Source organism: Leptopilina boulardi, unplaced genomic scaffold (assembly GCF_019393585.1).
Source record: "Leptopilina boulardi isolate dan_hultmark-lab unplaced genomic scaffold, ZJU_Lbou_2.1 LbouV2_371, whole genome shotgun sequence".
Lineage (NCBI taxonomy): Eukaryota > Metazoa > Arthropoda > Insecta > Hymenoptera > Figitidae > Leptopilina > Leptopilina boulardi.
In genome coordinates this window covers 1608110-1629434 of record NW_026137942.1, presented here as the reverse complement: position 1 = coordinate 1629434, position 21325 = coordinate 1608110, and the positions used below count along the sequence as shown (strand labels likewise).

The 21325-nt window shown below is 27.0% G+C and overlaps 2 protein-coding genes across 2 annotated transcripts; one reads left to right on the top strand and one right to left on the bottom strand.

Annotated features, from left to right (window-relative positions):
* The first annotated feature begins 89 nt into the window (after positions 1-89).
* Positions 90-12350, top strand: LOC127287479 (helicase SKI2W). Its single transcript, XM_051314430.1, has 11 exons — positions 90-258; positions 4237-4552; positions 4883-5543; positions 5647-5878; positions 6136-6389; positions 6465-6684; positions 6793-7077; positions 7151-8022; positions 10959-11320; positions 11581-11762; positions 11837-12350. The coding sequence occupies exons 1-11, from the start codon at positions 214-216 to the stop codon at positions 12164-12166; spliced, it is 3759 nt and encodes a 1252-aa protein (XP_051170387.1). The 5' UTR covers positions 90-213; the 3' UTR covers positions 12167-12350.
* On the bottom strand, positions 12339-21087 carry LOC127287499 (protein SEC13 homolog). Its single transcript, XM_051314479.1, has 3 exons — positions 20710-21087; positions 14955-15342; positions 12339-12826 (listed from the first exon to the last, which is right to left on the bottom strand). Exons 1-3 carry the CDS (start codon positions 20949-20951, stop codon positions 12518-12520), a joined length of 939 nt encoding a protein of 312 aa, XP_051170436.1. The 5' UTR covers positions 20952-21087; the 3' UTR covers positions 12339-12517.
* Between the last annotated feature and the right edge of the window lie 238 nt (positions 21088-21325).

Genomic DNA, 21325 nt, shown 5'->3' with positions numbered 1-21325 from the left:
TTGAACTCGAAATATCTCGATGAACTGACACAGCCTAATAGAGCTGTGACTGTACCTTAAACGGTCTTTGCGATATTATTGTGCGGTGACCTGTAGATAGACTTTAACATTTCGGATGTTCTCTTTTACTACTTTGGAAATACATAAAAATAATAAAAATAATTTTTAGTATATTCAAAAGGCTTAAAACAAAAAATAAAATAAGAAGTGACAATGACATCAGAAGAAACAAAAAGTTTGTTTTGTTTTGTTGAAGAGGTAATTGTAAAAAATCTCATATTAATCATTGTATAAGAATAATGATTTGTTTATTTTTTAAGATAAACAAATAAGAGTCCCAAAAAAACAATACAAGAACGCAAATAATTAATTCTATAAACTGACAGTCGGTTTGACATCAATCAACTGTAAAACTAATTATTCTTTCAAATACTAATATATCTGCGACATAAAAATTACACTTCAATAAATTGTAAAATTATAGTGTCGAATAAAAAAACCATTTGGGATGAATGAAAAACATCTTAAAACGTCCTAAAAATGAATGTTTACTTACTTTTTGCATATTATCAAAATTTTCTTTATGTCGCTTCCTTCAAATTTTGTAAAAGGGTCAAACCACTGAAAATCATGTGAGAGTGGTTTCTGGCATATTTTGAAAAAATTTAGTTTTAATATATGTGAAACTAGGTGAATTTCTAAGTTCATTGATCTTAATATTGTCGTATAAATTTTATTTCGTTTTAAATTATAATTTATTAAAAGTAGGAGGTTCACGTTGCCATTTCGTAACCTTAAATGTTGCACTTTTTTTGGAAACATTATTCAAAAACTATAAAGTATTAGATATCATTATTTACCAAAAACATAAATTAATTTATTCTATACATCAAAAAATGATGGAATTATTATATAATTATTTTATTGTTAGATATTAATTCGAATTTGAAAATTTATTCAGTAAAAAAAGTTAACAATTTTTTGAAGCTTGTAACTTTTTTCTGGAAGCTTCAAAATATTTAGGGTTTCGCACATATTTTAATACTGATATAATTTACCTGCTATGAATATTTGATGAGGGTATTTTGTTTCGTTTCAAAATTAATACTTTTTTTTGGTATTCTATGTAAATCTTTATTTCAATTATTTAATAAATTTTAATGTAAAATTAATTATTTTCAATAATTTTAATGAAATTCTTCACAAAAATTTCAAATTATAAAAAGAAAATTAGCAAATAAATTTATCAAATATTTCAATTCAAAATCACTTGAAATTCAATTAATTTCAAAAATTTCAACTTAAAACCTTCTAAAAATTGTCATCTAAAACTTTCTGAATGATTTTTATAAAATTCTTCAAAAATTCAATTATCTGACAACATTTTTCAATTTTAATTTTATTTATTTTATTATTTTATTTTCAAATTTTTAAAGTTCTATTTTTTAGGTTCCGTACTCGGTTCGGAACCCTATTAATATCGGTTTTTTTTAAATCGTGTACCCCCCCCCCCTCTAGCGGCCACACGAATTTATCTGAAGAGATGATATTGGCACACATATGTATTTTCGCGTGTAGATTACAGGAAAAATATAGCGAACTTGATTCGGATCAATTTACATAGCATTGTCAAGGAAAAATAAAAAATTTCGAAAAAAATGATTTATTCTCCCTAGCGCACACAATATTCAACTCAGACTGTTCATATTTGCTGTATAAATGTATTTTTGCGTGAAAATTACAGGGAAAGAATTTAAGCACGATTGGAGTTGACGATCAATTTTTATCAAATTTTTAAAGAAAAATGATAATTTTAAGGAAAAAATGTATTTTTCCGCAAAAAACGAAAAAAGTTTATCTAAAGTGATTCAAATTTATATATTTTGACGTATTTTTACGCGTAGATTACAAAAAATATAGCGAGGATGATTGGAGTTGATTTTTCTGATGCTGTCAAGAAAAAACTAATAATTTTAGAAAAAATCATGAATTTTCTCCCAATAACGAAAATAATTTTATCTAAAGGGCTTCAAATTTATTATTTTCACGTATTTTTATGTGTAGATTATAGAAATAATTTAGTAAACATGATAAGAAGTGGAAAAAGTGGACTTTTTCCTTGAGTTTATTTCTTCAGTCGTTATAAATCTAAAATAAAAAAAATCGGAAAAGTGCGAGTTACACTCGCACTGAAATCGAGGTTTCCGTACTCGAAGCGAACTTATTTTGGTATAAAAACAAATGTTTAAAAAATATGTGTTGTATGTCAAATAATATAAGTGATACAAAAAGGAACAATTTATTTGACATACAACACATATTTTCTTAAAAATTTTTTTTTTTAATTGTTCCTTTTTGTATTACTTACATTATTAGACATATACAACACATATTTTTTAAACATTTGTTTTTATACGAAATAAGTTCGCTTCGAGTACGGAACCCTCCGATTTTTTTCTGTAATTTCTAATAAATTCTTCAGCAACAGAAATCAGGGGCCGTCCATAAACTACGTTACCAATTTTTCATTCTTTTTAGACCCCCTCTCCCCTCTCGTTACCATTGCGTTAAAATTCATTTTTTTTAGACTTTTTGACCCCCTCCCCCCTAAAATAGGTAACGTAGTTTATGGACGGCCCCTCACCAAAAATTACAATTAAAAATCACTTGAAGTTCAATTATTATTTTCAAAAATCTAAATTGTAAATCTTTGAAAATTCAAGTATTTTTAATAATTTTAATATTTATTTAAGAATTCAATTATTTCAAAAATTTTAAAATGAAAACTTTAAAACTGAATTGTTGTCAGAAAAAAAACTACAGCAGTTTAAATTTGTAGAAAATTTATTTCGAATTTAATATCTTCTGCATTTCTACATATATCTAGGGAAGAGTGGGGAGTTCTGCTCCAGGTTTTGTTTTTCGATCGAAACTATTACATAAATTTTTTTTTACTATTCTATTATATAGAACTTTTAGTACACGTACAAACAAAACTTTTGGCATGATCGATTAATTAAAATTCAAAACGGAAATAGAAATTTTGCTTGTTTTTCGAAAATACTGGTTTTATGACTTTTCAAAAACAGTGGGGAGCTGTGCTCCACCGTTGAAAATTGAAGAGAAAGACATTTTTTTTAAAATACTCTTTATTTAAATTCTGAAATGTAAAAAAGTAAGATAACTTACATAAAATACAGTAATAGATAGGATAATAAAAGATTAATTTTAGATAATTTAGATACAATTAAATTATTTTAAAAATAATTCAATCAAACTAGGTAATTAATTTCATTTACAGTGAATACAGATGTAAAAAGTCTCATTTCACTAAAAAACAATATTTAAATTGCATAAAACATTCTCGTGTAGAAATTGACATATTTGGCCCAAAGATGGCTTGAAACGCCTCACCCAATATGGGCCAGACCTGGGAAGCGTCAAAATGTGGCTTCATCTTGTGGCCCAAATCGGGTAAGGCGTTTCATGCCAATTTTATGAACGCCCGATTTGGCCCAGGTTTGGACTATGACAAAATTTCTACCCGGGATTCTAATTATTCATAAATAATGCAAAATAAAAATAAAGAGTGCGTATTAGGATTAAAAACTGTTAAATATAATGTGAGGCACAACTCCCCACTAACGCTGGAGCACAACTCCCCATTTTCTACATTTTCAAAATAGTCATTGAATAATTAATACATCGAATGTTTATGCGAATTTTTTTTATACGTCGAAAGTTATTAATGACAGCTAATTCTTATGCATTAAACATTGTGATCACTTTGAAAAAATTAGTGGAAATGACCTAAATATAAAGAGACAAAAACTTTTAGAAAAAAAATTTTAATTCACTATCTGTAAGGACACGAAAAATCCTTTCAAAGATGACGAGTACCACTTAAAAAGTTAGTTCTTAACGAGAAAAGAATATGCCTTAAATAAAAATTTTGTAAAAAAAATGTTTTAAATAATATAAAAACTTAATTTAGTATTAATTATGTCATTAAAAAATTTAGCTAAATAATTCGTACAAATGAAAATTCACTTAAACATAAATTCCATCTAATGAGATTTTCTTGAAACTGAAATTTTGATATATAAAAATTCTTTTGATTGAATAATTTAACATTTGAAATATTTGTTAAATAACATAACATTACATAACTTTTATACACGCCAAATGCATATTTTCAAATTATGTTCATTTTATTATGTTTGTGTATCCTTACAGTTATTTTTGCCATTTGGGCCACCTCCTATATTAGCCGATATTAAAAGTGAATTGAAAGAATTTATTGAATATCCTGATAATCTTCCGATTTATAATATCGATAATGCACAATGCTATTGGCCAAGAAAACCAGATATTTTGGCTTTATTAAATGCCGATTTGGCACCAGTTGGAACATGTATTAAGTTCAAGAGAGATCCAATTACTGGAAAAATTGGAGATATGTTAGAAGTTAATGTTCAAGGAACTGGTGAAACTGCTAGAAATTCCATGTCCATGACAAGAGCACCTGGACCTCCAGCGGAAGGTGTTAGAGGTACTTAATCTCTTTAATTTATATATTCACCCCCTAGAGGGATTTAGCTTACTGTGATACACTATTAGATTAGATAGATTATTATCAAACATAAAGTTGGATTTAAATTTTTACATAATTATATATCATTCTTAAATTCAGAAAATGCATTTAGAATGTAATTGCTTTTAAACATTAATAGATACCGTTGTTATTGCTATACGCTATATTGGAAAAATTTTCATCATACTATTTGACCCAGCCTTACACAAATAATTTGTAAAACTGTTTATGTGTTCAAGAAGTTATTTAGGTTGTAAAGATTTTATTAAAAGATGATTTTTATATCAGGCAACACAAGCAATTTCTTATTTTGGCCTGGTGGTTTCGATGAAGCCAAAATTCCTGAAGAGTCTGAATTAACCAATGTTCACTTTGAAACTAATCTTCGAACCTTAGCTAAAGGTTTTAAATGTGGCATGGATTTTGAGCCTGACAATTTTACTCCAAAGAATGTTCAATCTGGAGATGTTTCTCAAATGCGCATTCATGAATCTTTTGAAAAAGAGAACAATTTAGATTTAATGTTAATCGTTGATGAAGAAGCTAATTCCCTGGATTTTTTGGCTAAACCCATATTACAAAGTAAACCAGATGTTAAATGTGAAGAAAAACTTGAAACTGACATTGAAAATATGTTACTTTCGATAGACACAATTACTGAATCAGTCTCAGAATCTAAAATTCCTGTATTAAAAATTACTGAAGAGGGAAAAAGTTTCTTACATGCAGAATGGGCTGAGCAATTAGATGTGACAGTAACCGTTACAGATTTTGAAAAAAGAGTTCCAAACCCAGCTATTAATTTTAAATATGAATTAGATAACTTTCAAAAACAAGCTATTATCAAATTGGAAGAGGACTGTAATGTTTTTGTTGCTGCTCATACATCTGCTGGTAAGACGACTGTCGCGGAATATGCAATTGCATTAAGTCAAAGGCATATGACTAGGTAAATTTTACATTTTAAGAGTAATTTACTTATAATATAGATAATTTTCAAACCCACTAACTTTAACCAATTAAATGCTTTAATAAAATGTTATTTTCTTCAGGACTATTTACACTTCACCTATAAAAGCATTATCGAATCAAAAGTTTCGCGAATTCAAAGAAAAATTTGATAGTGTTGGACTTATCACTGGAGATTTACAGATAAATCAAACAGCTTCATGTCTTATAATGACTACAGAAATTTTACAGTCAATGTTATATTGCGCCTCTGAAGTTCTCAGAGACTTGGAATACGTTATTTTTGATGAAGTGCATTATATAAATAACGAGGATGTACGTGAGTTTTCACTTCTCTTTTGAGCACTAAGGGGAGTTTGGGTGGGTTGAAAAATGAATGTTTTTTTTTTCAAAACTAACACATCTAGTATATATACAACATAATACACCCAATATGGTCAAAGGAACCTTTCATTGATTTTTTTAGTCCTGTAAAATCTAAGAAAAATTTAAACTTAATTTATTCTAAGTATTTAACATCAAAATATCGGTAATAGGTAATATAAATATTTACCATGATTGCAATTCTGCAGAGAGGGCATGTTTGGGAGGAAATTGTGATTCTACTACCTCGGACTGTAAATATTGTTATGTTGTCTGCAACCGTACCTAATCCTCTAAAATTCGCCAACTGGGTTGGTCAGATAAAGAAAAGGAAGATGTACGTGATCAGTACAGTGAAAAGACCAGTGCCATTGCAACATTATTTATATATAGGAAGCAATATGAAAACGAAAGACAGTTGTTACCTAATTCTTGACACCGATGGTCAATTTTCTATGGAAGAGTACGTTGGAATTGGAAATTTTCTCTTTTATTAATTAACTATAAAATTCCATTTTAAGAATATGATAATTTTTAGTTGGCGACAGGCGAACGCGCAACGACAGCGTGAACTTAAACTGAGTTTAGACAAGAAAGGTACGAAAAAATTCAAAGAAAGCAAGAAACAGAATAAGATTTCAATTGAGCCAGATGTGACATCGCAGGACAGTGAACAAACTGAAGAAATAAAACCTTCAATGATTTCGTCAAAGGAACGAGCAACGTGGATTGCTTTTCTTAAATACCTACAACAAGAGGCAAGTAAATCGTTACCTATTTTGATGTTTTTAGTAACATAAATCGTCATTTATTTAAAAGTAGTTTTTTCTAAATGAAAATAATTAAGTTTAAATATATTTTGTTAGGATAAATTGCCAGTTGTTGTTTTCGCACTTTCCCGAAGTCGATGTGACAAAACAGCAGATTCTTTGCAACATCAAAACGTGTCATTGATCACGAATAATGAAAAGGATAATGTAACTGATTTCTTTAAGAAATCAATTAAAAGGCTAAAAGGTTCAGATGCACAGTTGCCTCAAGTTCGAAGAATGCAAATACTTTTAGAACATGGAATTGGTATTCATCACAGTGGAATTTTACCTATTTTGAAAGAAATTGTTGAGTTATTATTTCAACAAGGGTTAGTAAAGGTATAATTAATATGTTTCTATATAAAAACTGTTGTAATTGTATAAAAATTTCTTAATTATTTTATAAATTCAGATGCTCTTTGCCACTGAAACGTTCGCCATGGGCGTTAACATGCCAGCAAGAACAGTTGTTTTCGATGCTGTTAGAAAATATGATGGTTCTAAATTTCGTGCACTTCATCCTACTGAGTATATTCAAATGGCTGGAAGAGCTGGACGAAGGGGTCACGATACCACGGGAACCGTTATGTTGTTGTGCAAAGGAGAGGTTCCAAATTTCATTGACTTGCAAGCAATGATGTGCGGCGAACCGCAGAGTTTGGAGTCCCAGTTCAAGATAACATACTCGATGGTTTTACATTTGAGAAGACTCAGCGAAACGGTCTCAGTGAGAGATATGATGCGTAGATCTTTCAAAGAAGCAAGTACACTGGTAAGAGAAAAGCAGGTGAAAGCCGACTTGCAAGAGATTGAAGAAACCTTGGCAAAAACACCGGCCCTATCTGCGAATCAGGAAATGTTGGCAGAGTTTTATGAAATTGCTATAGATTATTTGCGAATTTGGAAGAAACTTCGACCCGAGATGCTTGCTGCGAAAAAGGCATCGAAGAACCTTTCGGAAGGTCGTATTTTGCTTGTGTCGTATAAAAATCACTACAACAAACTTGCCCTCTTGCTTGACAAAAGAAAACAGAATGACAATATTATGTACAAAGTATTGATACTTAAAGATAATGAGGAAATGTGTGATGAAGATAAACCTGAGAACTGGTATAGAATAATAGCTCTCACAAAGAAACAGTTATACTCTGTGAATCAAATGCCTTCGCACGAAGTTCTCCTGATAGACGAGTCAAGTATTTTGGAAATCACTAATTGCACTATTAAAACTGACTATCGCTGTGTGATAGCAGATTGGGAAAAACGACAAATTCCAAGATTCAAGTAAGTTATGAAGTTTCTTTTTTAAAAGAAATTATACTTTTATCGTTCAAGAGAACACGATGAAATTGCAGTTTTAAGGGGCTATATCAGTGTGACGGTAGGAAAATAAGATGTTTTTTGGGTTTTTTTTTTAAAGAAAAGTTTTCTATCGAATGTTTTTAAACTTTGCCAATATATTTTACTACAAATCAAGAATAAAAAAATTTTTAAGCTATGTTGCAATTCTCCTAAATTCGACAAAGCTTTATTCAACTTTCAAACTCTCCATTCGTACTAATTTAATGAACAAACTTATGAGCTTTAATCTTTTTCAATTCGTCAGCACAAATTCAATAGGTCATTTTATTTGAATTCTCAACCACTGAAAACTTATTGATACGAATTGAATTGAATATACAAAGGGCTTCACTAAATCTTGCATAGCGACAAATACGAATTGGACCTTGCCAAAAAAGTTAATTCATTTCAATTCATCTGAATTAGTTTTTTTTATTGGGCTGTCTTGTAAGGCTCCTAAAAAAAGTCCTGCCACGATTCCAGTCGATCCAGTGATTGAAATAAAATATCCATTTTTGCTTAAAAAACTATCCGTTTTTTTAAATGCCAAATTCACATTTTTTATCCAATCAAAAATATCCTATTTTATTTTATAGATTAATATGTCTAAAATATTGTGTTCAAATTGCAAGTCAATCGAACAATTGCTATTTCTAGCCCATATAATAAACCCCCCTGTTCCATAAAAAGTGTACTCACGATTTTCAAAGAATGACGCTAACAAAAACATAGACATGGATATTTCGCTCCCCTACTCCAGGCGGCCAAAGGCTCAATTTTGGTTGCCAATTCAAAACTATTTGAGATTCAGTTTTGGAACATAAATATGATATTTTTGAAGGTGTAAACTTTCAAAAAATGTGAAAAAAAGAAATTGATTTTTTGAAAGTGTCACGCTGGTATAGCCCCTTAAAAGAAATTTAAATTAATTTTGCTTCAAATTTACTTCACGAACTGCGGACACATTTTGGAAGTGAAAAATAACTAAATTGTGGGAATCTGTATAAGAAAAGTTTTAACTTTATGATTAGGAAATCCATCATTTTGTTATGGGCCATCCATAAATTAAGTAATAGATTTTGGGGGAAAGGTGGAAGGATTGAAAAAATTTTAGCGTTTGTTACATTGGGAGGGGAAGTCAATTGTCATTTTTACGTAATACTTTAAACAAACTGAAACTTTCTATAATATAATTAATAACATTTGAAAAAAACCTAATATTTATGAATTAAAGCTTATGTGACAGGGTATTAAATTCAGAAGGACATATGGTCCAAAAATAACATTTCGAGAAAAACAACTTTGAAGTTAACAAGTGGAATTTTTGTAAAAACATATTAGACCGAATTCATTTCAAATCAGACAGGCTTGACTTGGTCGGAGCTGAAAATAATTTTCACCTTCAAAATGTTGTTCTTCAATGAATTTTAGACGACACGTATTTTTTTATTTTGCTGAAAAAAATTTTTTCTTTAAGTTATAAGGAGTTCAAATATATAAGTCGAGAACTTCGTTTTTTTTAAAATGAAGAGAAAAAATCTTAATAGTGATGTAACTTTTTGAGTAATTAAGATAATTCACTTTTTCGTTTTGTATCTGAAAGGACTTTTATTCTTCTTTCGAAATCCATTGGAAAATTTAAAAAATATTTAAAAATAACAAAATGGCGGCCATTTTACTAAAAAACTTTAATTTGAAATTACTCAAAAACCCCACCTTTTTTTTTGCTCAAAATTTTTTTGGGAATTGTGTTCATAGGGAGGAATATTGCCCACAGGAATTTAACTTGTGCCCGATTCTGGCCCAAGAGAAAAAATTTTTTTTATATTTTTTAAAAGAAAAAAATCATTTTTCTCAAAAAATACATTAGATATAAAAAAATGTCTCAGATAAAAGTTGTTCCTCGTTAAAAGACCTAAAAGACCTTTTCATATTTAAAAATAATAATAGTGACATTACAATACAAAAATTATATAAACATACCTTATTTTGCTTTTTAAAAAATAATAACTGATTCTTTAATTTCTTAATATTATTAATAGCTATTATTTTACTGAACACAAAAAATTAACAATTTTAACCTCTGTGACAGTAAAGATTATTAATTATTATTTGATTGTTGCTATGGAAAAAGACAAAAAAGAACTATTTCAAACAGATTTATGAAACTATTTTAAATGATATTTAAAAAGCAATAAATGTGAGCTTTTAATCCATGTTTTGCAAATATTGTTGAACAAACACAATATGGACAAAAATGACAACAGACATTTTTTTAGGACTTTTAACGAGGAACAACTTTTATCTGAGACATTTTTTTATATCTAGTGTATTTTTTGAGAAAAATGTTGTTTTTCTTTTAAAAAATATTAAAAAAATTTTTTCTCTTGTGCCAGAATCGGGCACAAGTTAAATTCTTGTGGGCAATATTCCTCCCTATGAACACAATACCCAAAAAAATTTTGAGCAAAAAAAAAGGTGGGGTTTTTGAGTAATTTCAAATTAAAGTTTTTTAGTAAAATGGCCGCCATTTTGTTATTTTTAAATATTTTTTAAATTTTCCAATGGATTTCGAAAGAAGAATAAAAGTCCTTTCAGACACAAAAGGAAAAAGTGAATTATCTTAATTACTCAAAAAGTTACAACACTTTTAAGATTTTTTCTCTTCATTTCAAACAAAACGAAGTTCTCGACTTATATATTTGAACTCCTTATAAGTTATAACTTAAAGAAAAAATTTTTTTCAGCAAAATAAAAAAATACGTGTCGTCTAAAATTCATTGAAGAACAACATTTTGAAGGTGAAAATTATTTTCAGCTCCGACCAAGTCAAGCCTGTCTGATTTGAAATGAATTCGGTCAATTAAATAATTTTTCAGAGACTGTTCTCCTGGTCCAACGTTTAGTGCAGTTGTTCAAGAATTATTGGAATTATCTCAAAGTGCTGTATCAAATCCAGAAGTCTTATTGCCGCACACAGAAATGATAATAAATAAGATAGATCTAAAGCCAGAAGAAAAGAAGCTTAATAATTTGAAACGTATTATTAATTCTAGTTCCGTTACTCAAGTTAACAATTTTGAACAACAATTCGGTGATGCTTTTTATAGAAAGGAACTTGAGGAGAAGAAAAAGGAATTAATGATTAAATTAAGTGACGAGCAATTAAGAGACTATCCAGATTATATAAATCGAGTTAATATTTTAAAGGAACTTGGCTATATCGATCAAAATGAAAGAGGTTTATATTTATTTTAAGTATCTAATCATGCCCATTATACATGATATTCGTTAACTTCAATGCTTTTAAAGGATTACAGCAATAAAAATTAATTTCACAAAAAAATTACAAAAAAAACTTTAACTGCTTATTTTAAAATTTTATAGAACAGATAAATTTTGGTATCGGTCTGTAGCTTACAACTTTAATATAATACACAGGTCGACAAAATTTTGTTGACTAAAATATGACAACCGATTCATATATGATTTTTTTTCTAGTCACATTGAAAGGAAGAGTAGCACTCGAAATGGGAATGTATGAATTATTTTTAACCGAACTGGTGTTTAAAAATATCCTTACTGATTGGAGTCCAGCTGAAATTGCAGCTTTACTTTCATCTTTAGTTTTCCAACAACGCACAGAAGAATCTGACAAGAATCTCAGTACAAGGCTAAAAGATGTAAGATTATTTCCTATTGTTGAGAGACAATAAGGAGTAAATCAATTTTTTTTAATTATTCAATATTTTTACAGTTGCAAAAAATAGTGTCAGATGAGTACGAAATCTTAAAAGCGAAGGAAGTGAAGTATAACTTAACACCGGCTCCACCTCTTAATTTTGGCCTCGTAAAAGTTGTATACCAATGGGCTCGAGCAGAATCATTTGCCAGTATTATGAATTTAACTGACGTCCAAGAGGGTATTATCGTCAGATGCATTCAACAACTGAATGAGACTCTTCGCGACGTAAAGAACGCTGCTATCATTATAGGAAATCCAATTTTGAAAGAAAAAATGGACGAAGCGTCGAGTGCCATTAAACGAGACATTGTTTTCACAGCTTCACTTTATACCCAAGATTGAGAAGTTATATTTATTTGTTTAATAGTTACGGAATTTCATTGAAAATGAAAACTTATTATTTCTTTTGTTTGTAAAACAAACTTGTAATTTTTCAATTCAATCTTGTTGAATACGAAAATTTTTTTTTTTTCATATGAAGTTGTATCATTCAACTTTAAATTCAAAAAACATATTTTTCACATAATTAATCAGTATTTTTATTTACGCCTTTTAACCTCATCTCACAAAAATTTTAATTACAAAATCATGACATAAATAACTATAAACTCTTTGAAAAATTAAAATATTATTATAAAGTATTCTTAGAATTCTCCGTTGCTTATATAATCTTGGAAACTAAATTTAAATTATTCAAAGAACGCGCTGATCAGAATTGTTGAGATTGCCTTGACCTTTATTTAATTCAGAAATGCAGGCCCATTGTCCTTCGGAGTTTTCTCTCCATAGAGAAACTTTGTTGTCACCACCACTGACTGCCAAAATTCCTCCAGTTAGAGACCAGCTAACATTCCAAATAACGTCGTCGAACACATTAAGGACATTAGGTGTCCAACTAGCGTAATCAGTTGATGTCCAAACGACAACGCGACGATCCTGCGAACAAGAAGCTAGAGCTGCTCTTGATGGCCCTACAGCTGGTGCCCATGCGACGTCTCTTACCTTTCAACACAAACATTTCAATCTGTTTCACAATCCACAAAAATGACTATTTTAAAAGCAATAATGATTATTTTTCACCGTTATTAGAGTAATTTCCTAATTTAGGAAAAATAGAATTTCAGTTTGATTTCATTTAACACTTTTTAAAAGTTCAAGTAACACTTTATATCGTACTAATGTCAAATTTTAGTTTTGCATACGAGTAAATTAAAAATAAATTCTATTTTTAAAAATATTAATCGTAATGAAATAGTATTTCAATAGCCAAAAATTTAAACTTAAAATTATTATAAATTATTTTCAAAAAAATTAAAAATGAATAAGTATTAAAAATAAAATAATATGAAGAATTGAGTTTAAATTAAAGGAAATATAATTTCGGAAACTATAGAAAGAGAGAAGATTTCTGTCTCTTAATTCTGAACAGTATTGAACCGATAAGAGTTTTCTTTTATATATTAATATAAGGAAATTTTTCAGAAATACTAACTCTCCAAAGTTAAGTCTCTTAAGTTTAGAATACTGATTGTCAGAAGTCTTCTTTAAGATTTCTACCAACACGATCAGTTTTTCTGAATAAAAGAGATTAAAAAGATTCAATCGTAAAAAAATAATTTAAAATTATTTTACTTGAAGAAAGACAATTGTTAGGAGCTATCTGATGATTTCTACCAACACAATTAGTTTTCTGAAAGTAGTAATAAAAAAATTACTTTGCTGAGGATAATCAATTGTCAAGAGCTTTCTAACGATTTCTACCAACACGATTAATTTTTCAAGAGTGATATCAAAGACAAAATCATAATTCTAGTTTAATATTCTTATGAGCCATTTCTATTGCAACAGGAAATGCACGTGACAATTTGAAAGATTAAACAAAAGAAATAATCCCAACAAACCCAAAAATTTATTTAATTCAGGATTAAAAGAGAAAGAAGAGAATTCACAATCATTTATTTAAATAACAAAAGCTATATTGTCAGATTAATTGTTCATATTAAAATCATAAAAAATATAATTCTTTTATTTATTGTTATTTCCTATTAGCATCAAATTCTTCTAAACGATTAACAATCAATTGTTTAAACAAGTAGGAGAATTTTGAAAAGTTAATAACAAAAAGCTAAAAAACTAAACAATTATTGGAAAAATTACTCTAATTTAGTTTGAAAAGTGACAAATATTTAAAAAATAAAAGATATGAAAATAAAGATACAATAAGAATAAGTAAAAGAAATCAATAAGAAATTTCATTCATAAATTTCTACAATATTTTGACAATCTTATCTGATGATATTCCCACGCGTTTCATTATATTTAATAATTAAATTAAGAATACAATGTCCCTTTAAATTTTGACAATAACTATTATTCCTTTTGTTGGAAAATTTATACTATTTGGGTGATAATTACCAAAATATTTTTGTTTATGGTCATTCAACTTTATGAGTTTGAACTCGTTTGCTTCTCAGAATCGATGTGTTTTATTTTCGATGCTTCAAACAAATTAACTTTTTTATACTTCTGTGAAGCAATATAAATTTTTTACACTAGTTTTCTAAGATAAAAAATATTTTCAACCATTTTGAAGGATACCACGGAACAAAATTTCATTTTATTTAAATTATTTATTAAATTTTTAATTTTCTATTGTTAATCCTCTTAATGCAACTTTAAATCATAAAAAGATTTATTAATACTTACTGCAATAAAAGTTAATATTTAAATTAAAAAAGTTACTTAAACTTCAATTTGTGTAATATTTTTTGACATTTTTGAAGAAATTAGTGATAGAACCCTTTTACTCTCAAAATAAAAAACTTAATTTGTTTTAATTAATTTTCTTTCGAAATATTGCAATTAATATGATTATTATACCTTTTATTATTGAATACAGAATTTCCTACTGTATCATTATATCAAAAAATTGAAAATATGCAATTTTTGAGATAGTATGGTATAAAGAGTTACTTTAAGATAGAACATTATAAAGCATTAACCGAAGGTAGCACGGTATTAGCCTTGACTGTGAGATAGTACAGTATCACATTCAGGTATCGAGATAATTTGAAATTTAAAAAACAACTAATTAAGTAGTTTCTGTATAAATAATGAAAAAGCATTTTACCCAGTCACTGTGTGCTTCTAATTTATTCTCCTCGACCCACTTGTCCCCTTCTTCTTTCCAGATTTTTACTAAATTATCGCAACCACCAGTTGCAAGTCTCTTAACGAGGGGATTTCTTTGATGAACAGTTGTAGCATCAAATGCAGGTTCAATTGCTGGACACCAACTGACAGCATTGCAACCAATTGTATGAGCATTTGCTAATTTTTGGGTGTCCCAAGTGTCACCGTTATTTGTCAAAATAGAAATAGACCCATCTGAGCTGCCACATGCAAGGATTAGTCCGAATTCATGTGGTGCCCAAGCTATTGAATTTACAGACGAATCATGACTTGTATGTTCGTAGATTTTTGTCCACTCACCGAGCTCCTTCCATATAATTACTTTTCTAAAAATATGAACACAAAAGAAAATAATAAGCATCTCAGTAATATGCAACAATTTTTATTTAACTTTATTCATCATTTAAGAAATTTTCGATGAACAGAATTATAATTAACCCCTAATTTCCATTTGAAATAATTCTGACTGAGTCGAATTTTTAAATGTCAGAATTCATATTTCATCGAAACTTCGTTTGACAGAATTTTTATTTCCACGAATTGTCATTTGATAGAAAATTTGAAAACACCAAATTTTCATTTGACCTCAAATTACAAATAGCCGAACAAATAACCGACAGAAAAGTTTTGACGGAAATTTCAAAATTAATCAAACACAATTTTCTTGATTATTTCTGATTGGTTAATTTTGAAATTCGCGCTAAAACTTTTGTCGGATATTTGTTCGGCCATTTGCAATTTCGGTCAAATGAAAATAATGGTGATTTGATAATTCTCTCAAATAATAACAATTCGTACAAATAAAGTTTCAATGAAATAGAAATTCTGCTATTTAAAAATTTGACTATGTAGGAATTCTATTAATCAGGCCTCGGATCGACTTTAAGGCACAAAAAAAGTCGTTTTAGACGATTTATATTCCAAAAAAAGTCGATTTTTTTTATTTTAAAAAAATTTGATTGGTTAAAATTATTAAATATTATAAATTCATTTTATTAACTCTTGTAATGAGAATAATTCTATAAAAATATTATCAAGAAAATTTATTTCGAATATTTCAGAATCGAACTAATTGTAAGAATAATTTTCAAAATTTTATTTAAGTAGGACAAATTTGTAAAAAAAAATTTTTAAAGTTCCATTTTTATAATTTTTTGTAGTCTGATTTAAGCAATTTATTCGAATTAAAAATTTTGTCACAATTTTTAGTTTTGATGGTAAAAAAAAATTTTAGGCAATACTTAATCAAATTTTACAGATTTTTAAATAAATTTTTTTTTAAAAATTCTAATAATTTTGGAAGAGTTAAAGTTGAAATTTTAATAAAAAATTAAATTTCAAAAGATTTTGTTAATTTTTAGATAATAATTAAATTTTACAGAATTTTTGATATATTTGTTACCAAAATTTTTTTCAAAAATTGCACACAAAAATATAATAATTTAAAAACTTTTTAAGCGAAAAATGGTTTTAGATAGTTGAATTTTCAAAGAATATTATAAAAATCATTAAAAATAATTAAAATTTTTGCAAATAATTAAATTTCAAGTGATTTTGAATTAAAATTTTTTGATAATTTTAATAGCTAATTTTTTTAAAATTATTATTTATTAAAAATTATTAAATTTCACAAATATATATTTATCTCCAAACTTCGCAATTTAATCTTAGAAATAAATTAGTTTACTGTAGCACTGTTGAAAAAAAAAATTACGTAATTACCTATATTACACTGAAAAAAAATTTCTTTCTTTCAAATACTTCAAATTATTTGAAAAATATTTAATTGGTTCAAATACTTTTTATTTGGATAAAAAAAATATGTATTTGATTCAAATAACTTGAATTATTTGAATCGCATTTATTTGAACCAAATAAATCGTATTTGGTTCCTTTAAATAATTAATTGAATTAAATAAATGAATTTATTTAATATAAATAATGAGTTACTTAAAACAATTCATTCATATATTTAACTCAAATATTTCGTTTATTTGATACAAATAAAAAGTATTTGACACAATAAATTTATGTAATTGATTCAAATAAACTGAATTATTTAATACAAATAATTAATTATTTAATCCTACTACACTATTTCATCAAGACAAATAAAAAAATATTTTGATCAATTAAATGTTTATTTGAAACGAAAATAATGAGTGCAAATATTAATCTATTTATTTCACTTAAATATTTCATTTTTTTGATACAAATAAAAAGTATTTGATACAATAAATTTATTAATTCTAATTAATTAAATTATTTAATATAAATAATGCGTTATTTAATGTTAAAACACTATTTTATTAAAGGAAAATTAAATATTTTGACCAATTAAATATTTAAGTGTAATGAGAATAATGAGTTATTTGATACTATTCATTTATTTATATATATTATTTAATATTCTAAGTCCAAAAGTCAAATATTTTTTCATCAACAAAAAATTAATGTTTACAATGATTCAGCACACCGAAAAACGCGTTTTTAATAAAAATATATTTACACTTTTTTTTTGAAAATTCACCTGGAATGATTCATGATAATAATCATGAAGCTTATAATTAATTATATTTTATTAATTGCATTTAATTGGAAAATATAATTTAATATCTTAATTTTAACTCAATGATGTTAAGCACTTTTCTGAGTTAGATCTTTTGCAAATTTAAATGACATCAAGAAGTTAACATTCGTTTTCACGTAGCGTGCGTAGCGTAGTTGGTAAAGCGTTAGACTCATAATCCGTAGGCCGTAGGTTCGATTCCCCCCATGCGTTAGATTTATTTATTTCTCAGGTTTACGTTTAATAATTAATTCTATGTCAGAATTAGTTGAAAAATGAAAATATGCGATCATAGTATGCAGAAATTACATATTTTTTAATTTATTTATTTGAGTAAGATTTTAATTTAGAAATGGAAGAATTAGTAAATAAATATGTTATTTATTCAATTCAAATTTTGATTTATTTGAATCAAAAAATTCTTACATTTTATGCAAATAAATTATGTATTTGGATCAAATAAAATAATAATTGCCGCATAATTAAAGAGGTTTTAGTTTGAATTAAAACAATTACTTATGACAAATACTTAATCGAATATTTGATTGAAGAAAATTTTTAGTTGTTTCAAGAAAAATATTTTATTAATGCAAATAAATATTTATTTGAATCAAAAAACATGCTGTATTGAATGAAATAATTTTCATAATTGATTTAAATAATTATTTATTAGCTTTGAATATTCCATTTATTTGATTTGAATATTTTGTATTTGATTCAAATAACTATTTATTTGATACGATAAAATAAAATACTTAGGTTTAGTAAATGTGTATTTGGTTCAAATACATATTTATTGGATAATAGACAAGTAAATTATGTATTTGGATCAAATACTTTTTATTTGATCCAAATAAATTTTTTTTCAGTGTAATCTAAAGGGCTCTTGCCCGTATATGTATTCTAAATAAATAAGAATTCCATTTCCGAAGAATTTCATTAAAATTATTAAAAATAATTAATTTAGTGAAAAAATTCAGTTAAAAAGTTGTTAAATAAATGAAATAAAGAAGATCTGCATTGTATACTAAAATAAACGTATTTTGTTTAAAAATGTTGTAAAAAAAAGTCGAAAAAGTCGCATTTTATTAAATAAGTCGAAAAAGTATAATCCAAGTCAAAATTCTGTTAAGTAGATATTTTTCTAAATAAAAATTAGATTAAAAAACAATTATGTTAAATTAAAATTTTTTATGACCCCTTAAATTGTTATTTCTCTTGTTTTTAATGACATTTAAAGTAATGAAATTCATTAAAAAAAAACAATTAGAAGCTTGTATTCATTTAATATAATTTTTTTTTAAAATACTTTAAACAAATTTTCTTCTATATAAAAATGTGTCGTATAAGTTTCTGATCAAATATCTAGATATGTGTGTATGTATGAGTTTCAACGAATTTTAATTTAATCAAATTCTGTATGCTTGTTTGTGAAATAAAAATCTCAAAATAGGTGTAAGGTTTTTTAAAATTACTCAAAGAAAATTTTTTTTATTGTCTTTTTATCAAAAAAAATTCGTCTTAAGACATGGAATACAATTTTATTATACTTAAGCTATTATTTAACCTTTGAAAAAAGATTTTTGATAAAAAGACGATAAAAAATTTCTTTAGGTAATTTCAAAAATCCTTGTGTCTGTGTTGTGATTTTTGTGTCACAAATTGAAGGGTAGAATGGCAAAAGGGGTCAAGCGCCAATTCACTGTTTTTACAGTAAGTAAAAAAAACATTTTTAAAAATTTTGCAGGTCATTTAAAAAAAACTGAGAAAACCGTTTCGATATATTAGTATGTTTTAATAAATAAACAACAATTTGTTGAAATAAACCTACATATTAACGATAAAATTAAAAAAAACTGTGGTGCCTTGAGGTTATATCAACTGCGCACATTTTCTTTAAGAATTAATTATAAAAAAAATATACAGTTTAAAGAAAAACTGGAAAATTAGTTTCTTTCTATGGAATCGACGAAATGAATAGAAAAACAAATTCCTTTAAAAAATTGTTTGTTTTCAAGAAATTTACGAATTAATTGCTTGCTTTGGAATTGAGCAATACTTTCATCTTTAAATTCAATTGTTCACTTAGTATAATCATAAAAATATTTAAAAATTAATAACAAAATGATTTTAAAATTGTTTAAAATTGAAAATATATTATTATTATTATTAATTTTATTAATTAAAATAAAATTAAAATAAAACCTAAAAAAATAATATTTTTGATCAAAATTGAACAGATGGATAAAAATGTGAAGAATGAAATTCATAAAAACATTTCACCTTCATATCGTTTCTTTTTAACAATATCTTTTTTATTAATAAATTTTTTTCCGCATCTGCGAGGCATTTTCGATTTGTAAGAAGCAATGTTTTTAAATTTGTTAAGTTAGGCATAATATTATTGACTCATCACTTTCTTTTGTTTTTCAATCAGGTTGCAATAAAGTAAATTTGAGGCTATTTTATTAATTTAATTTTTATTAAAAACTGATTTAAATACGCAATAAAAAAGGAAATCCTTCTACAGAAATGTGTAAATGAATTTTCTTGATTTTTTTTATGCAAAAACCTCATTTTCGATAAATTGGCGCTTGACCCCTTTTGTTATTCTACCCTTCAAATAAGGATACCAAATTTGATTAAAATTCAATCAATTGAATTGTATCAAGATCATAAAATGAAGAGTTTTAATAAATTATATTTTTTATTTACTTTAAAATATGAATTTAAAATGTATGAGGTGCTGAAAACTGTGAGTTTTTCGTCGAGTAGAAAGTATTCGAAAAAATATAAAATTTACCATAAAAATGAAAAAAATATTGCAATTTATTAAGATTGACTGAATTTATTATTAAAAATTGAATTAAGTATTTAATGATTAATTTTTTAAAGTAAATAATATTTTATTAAAACTAAAGTCATTTTGTGATCTTCATAACTTCGAGATCATTCCTGCAAAGTATAATTTTAAAAAATTAGTAAAATGCATTCGCCTTTCCCAAAAGGAAAGGTTTCCAGCTCCTCTGGAAACGGCAGCTTGCTTTCACAAGTCGCACAGCTGATCCGTATTTTATTACAGTTTATTTATTTCTCATAAAACTAGTCTATTAAACATATGTACCTATCGTAACTGCAAGATGCTAAAATGTTTCCAAACTTAGGATGTGCCCAAGCTACTTGCCAGACAGGGCCCACGTGTCCTTTTAAATCTGCAGCTAAACTTTGAGAACCATTTTTAAGGTCAAATATTTTAACGGAATTATCACTTGAGCAAGTTGCAAGTCGAAGTCCATAATAATCCATTTCAGCATCGTGGATCATATCTTCATGTCCGGTATCGACAGTATTTAAAATGGACACCATTTTTACAATTCTTTAAGCAACAAACTGTATTATTCAAGGAAATACAGATTTCCAACTGTTTGATTCACTGTTTATTGTAAATAAAAATAAACAATCACATGTAGGTTATGTTCAAACTGACAGCACCTTCAGACGTAATCACATTTTTTTCAGTTTCAGGGATGTGAATGTCAAACTTGATTCCCTGTATCGACTCTTCTATTTGAGAGTCGATCATCGACGACAGTGAAACGTCCAAAATGTACCATAACATTGTGTCGTCTGTTTGTTGTCCCTCCAGGCCTCTGACGTCATATCTTGAACTCGAAATATCTCGATGAACTGACACAGCCACAGCAACTCCCGAAAACACCCAACGAAGCATGAGATAGAAA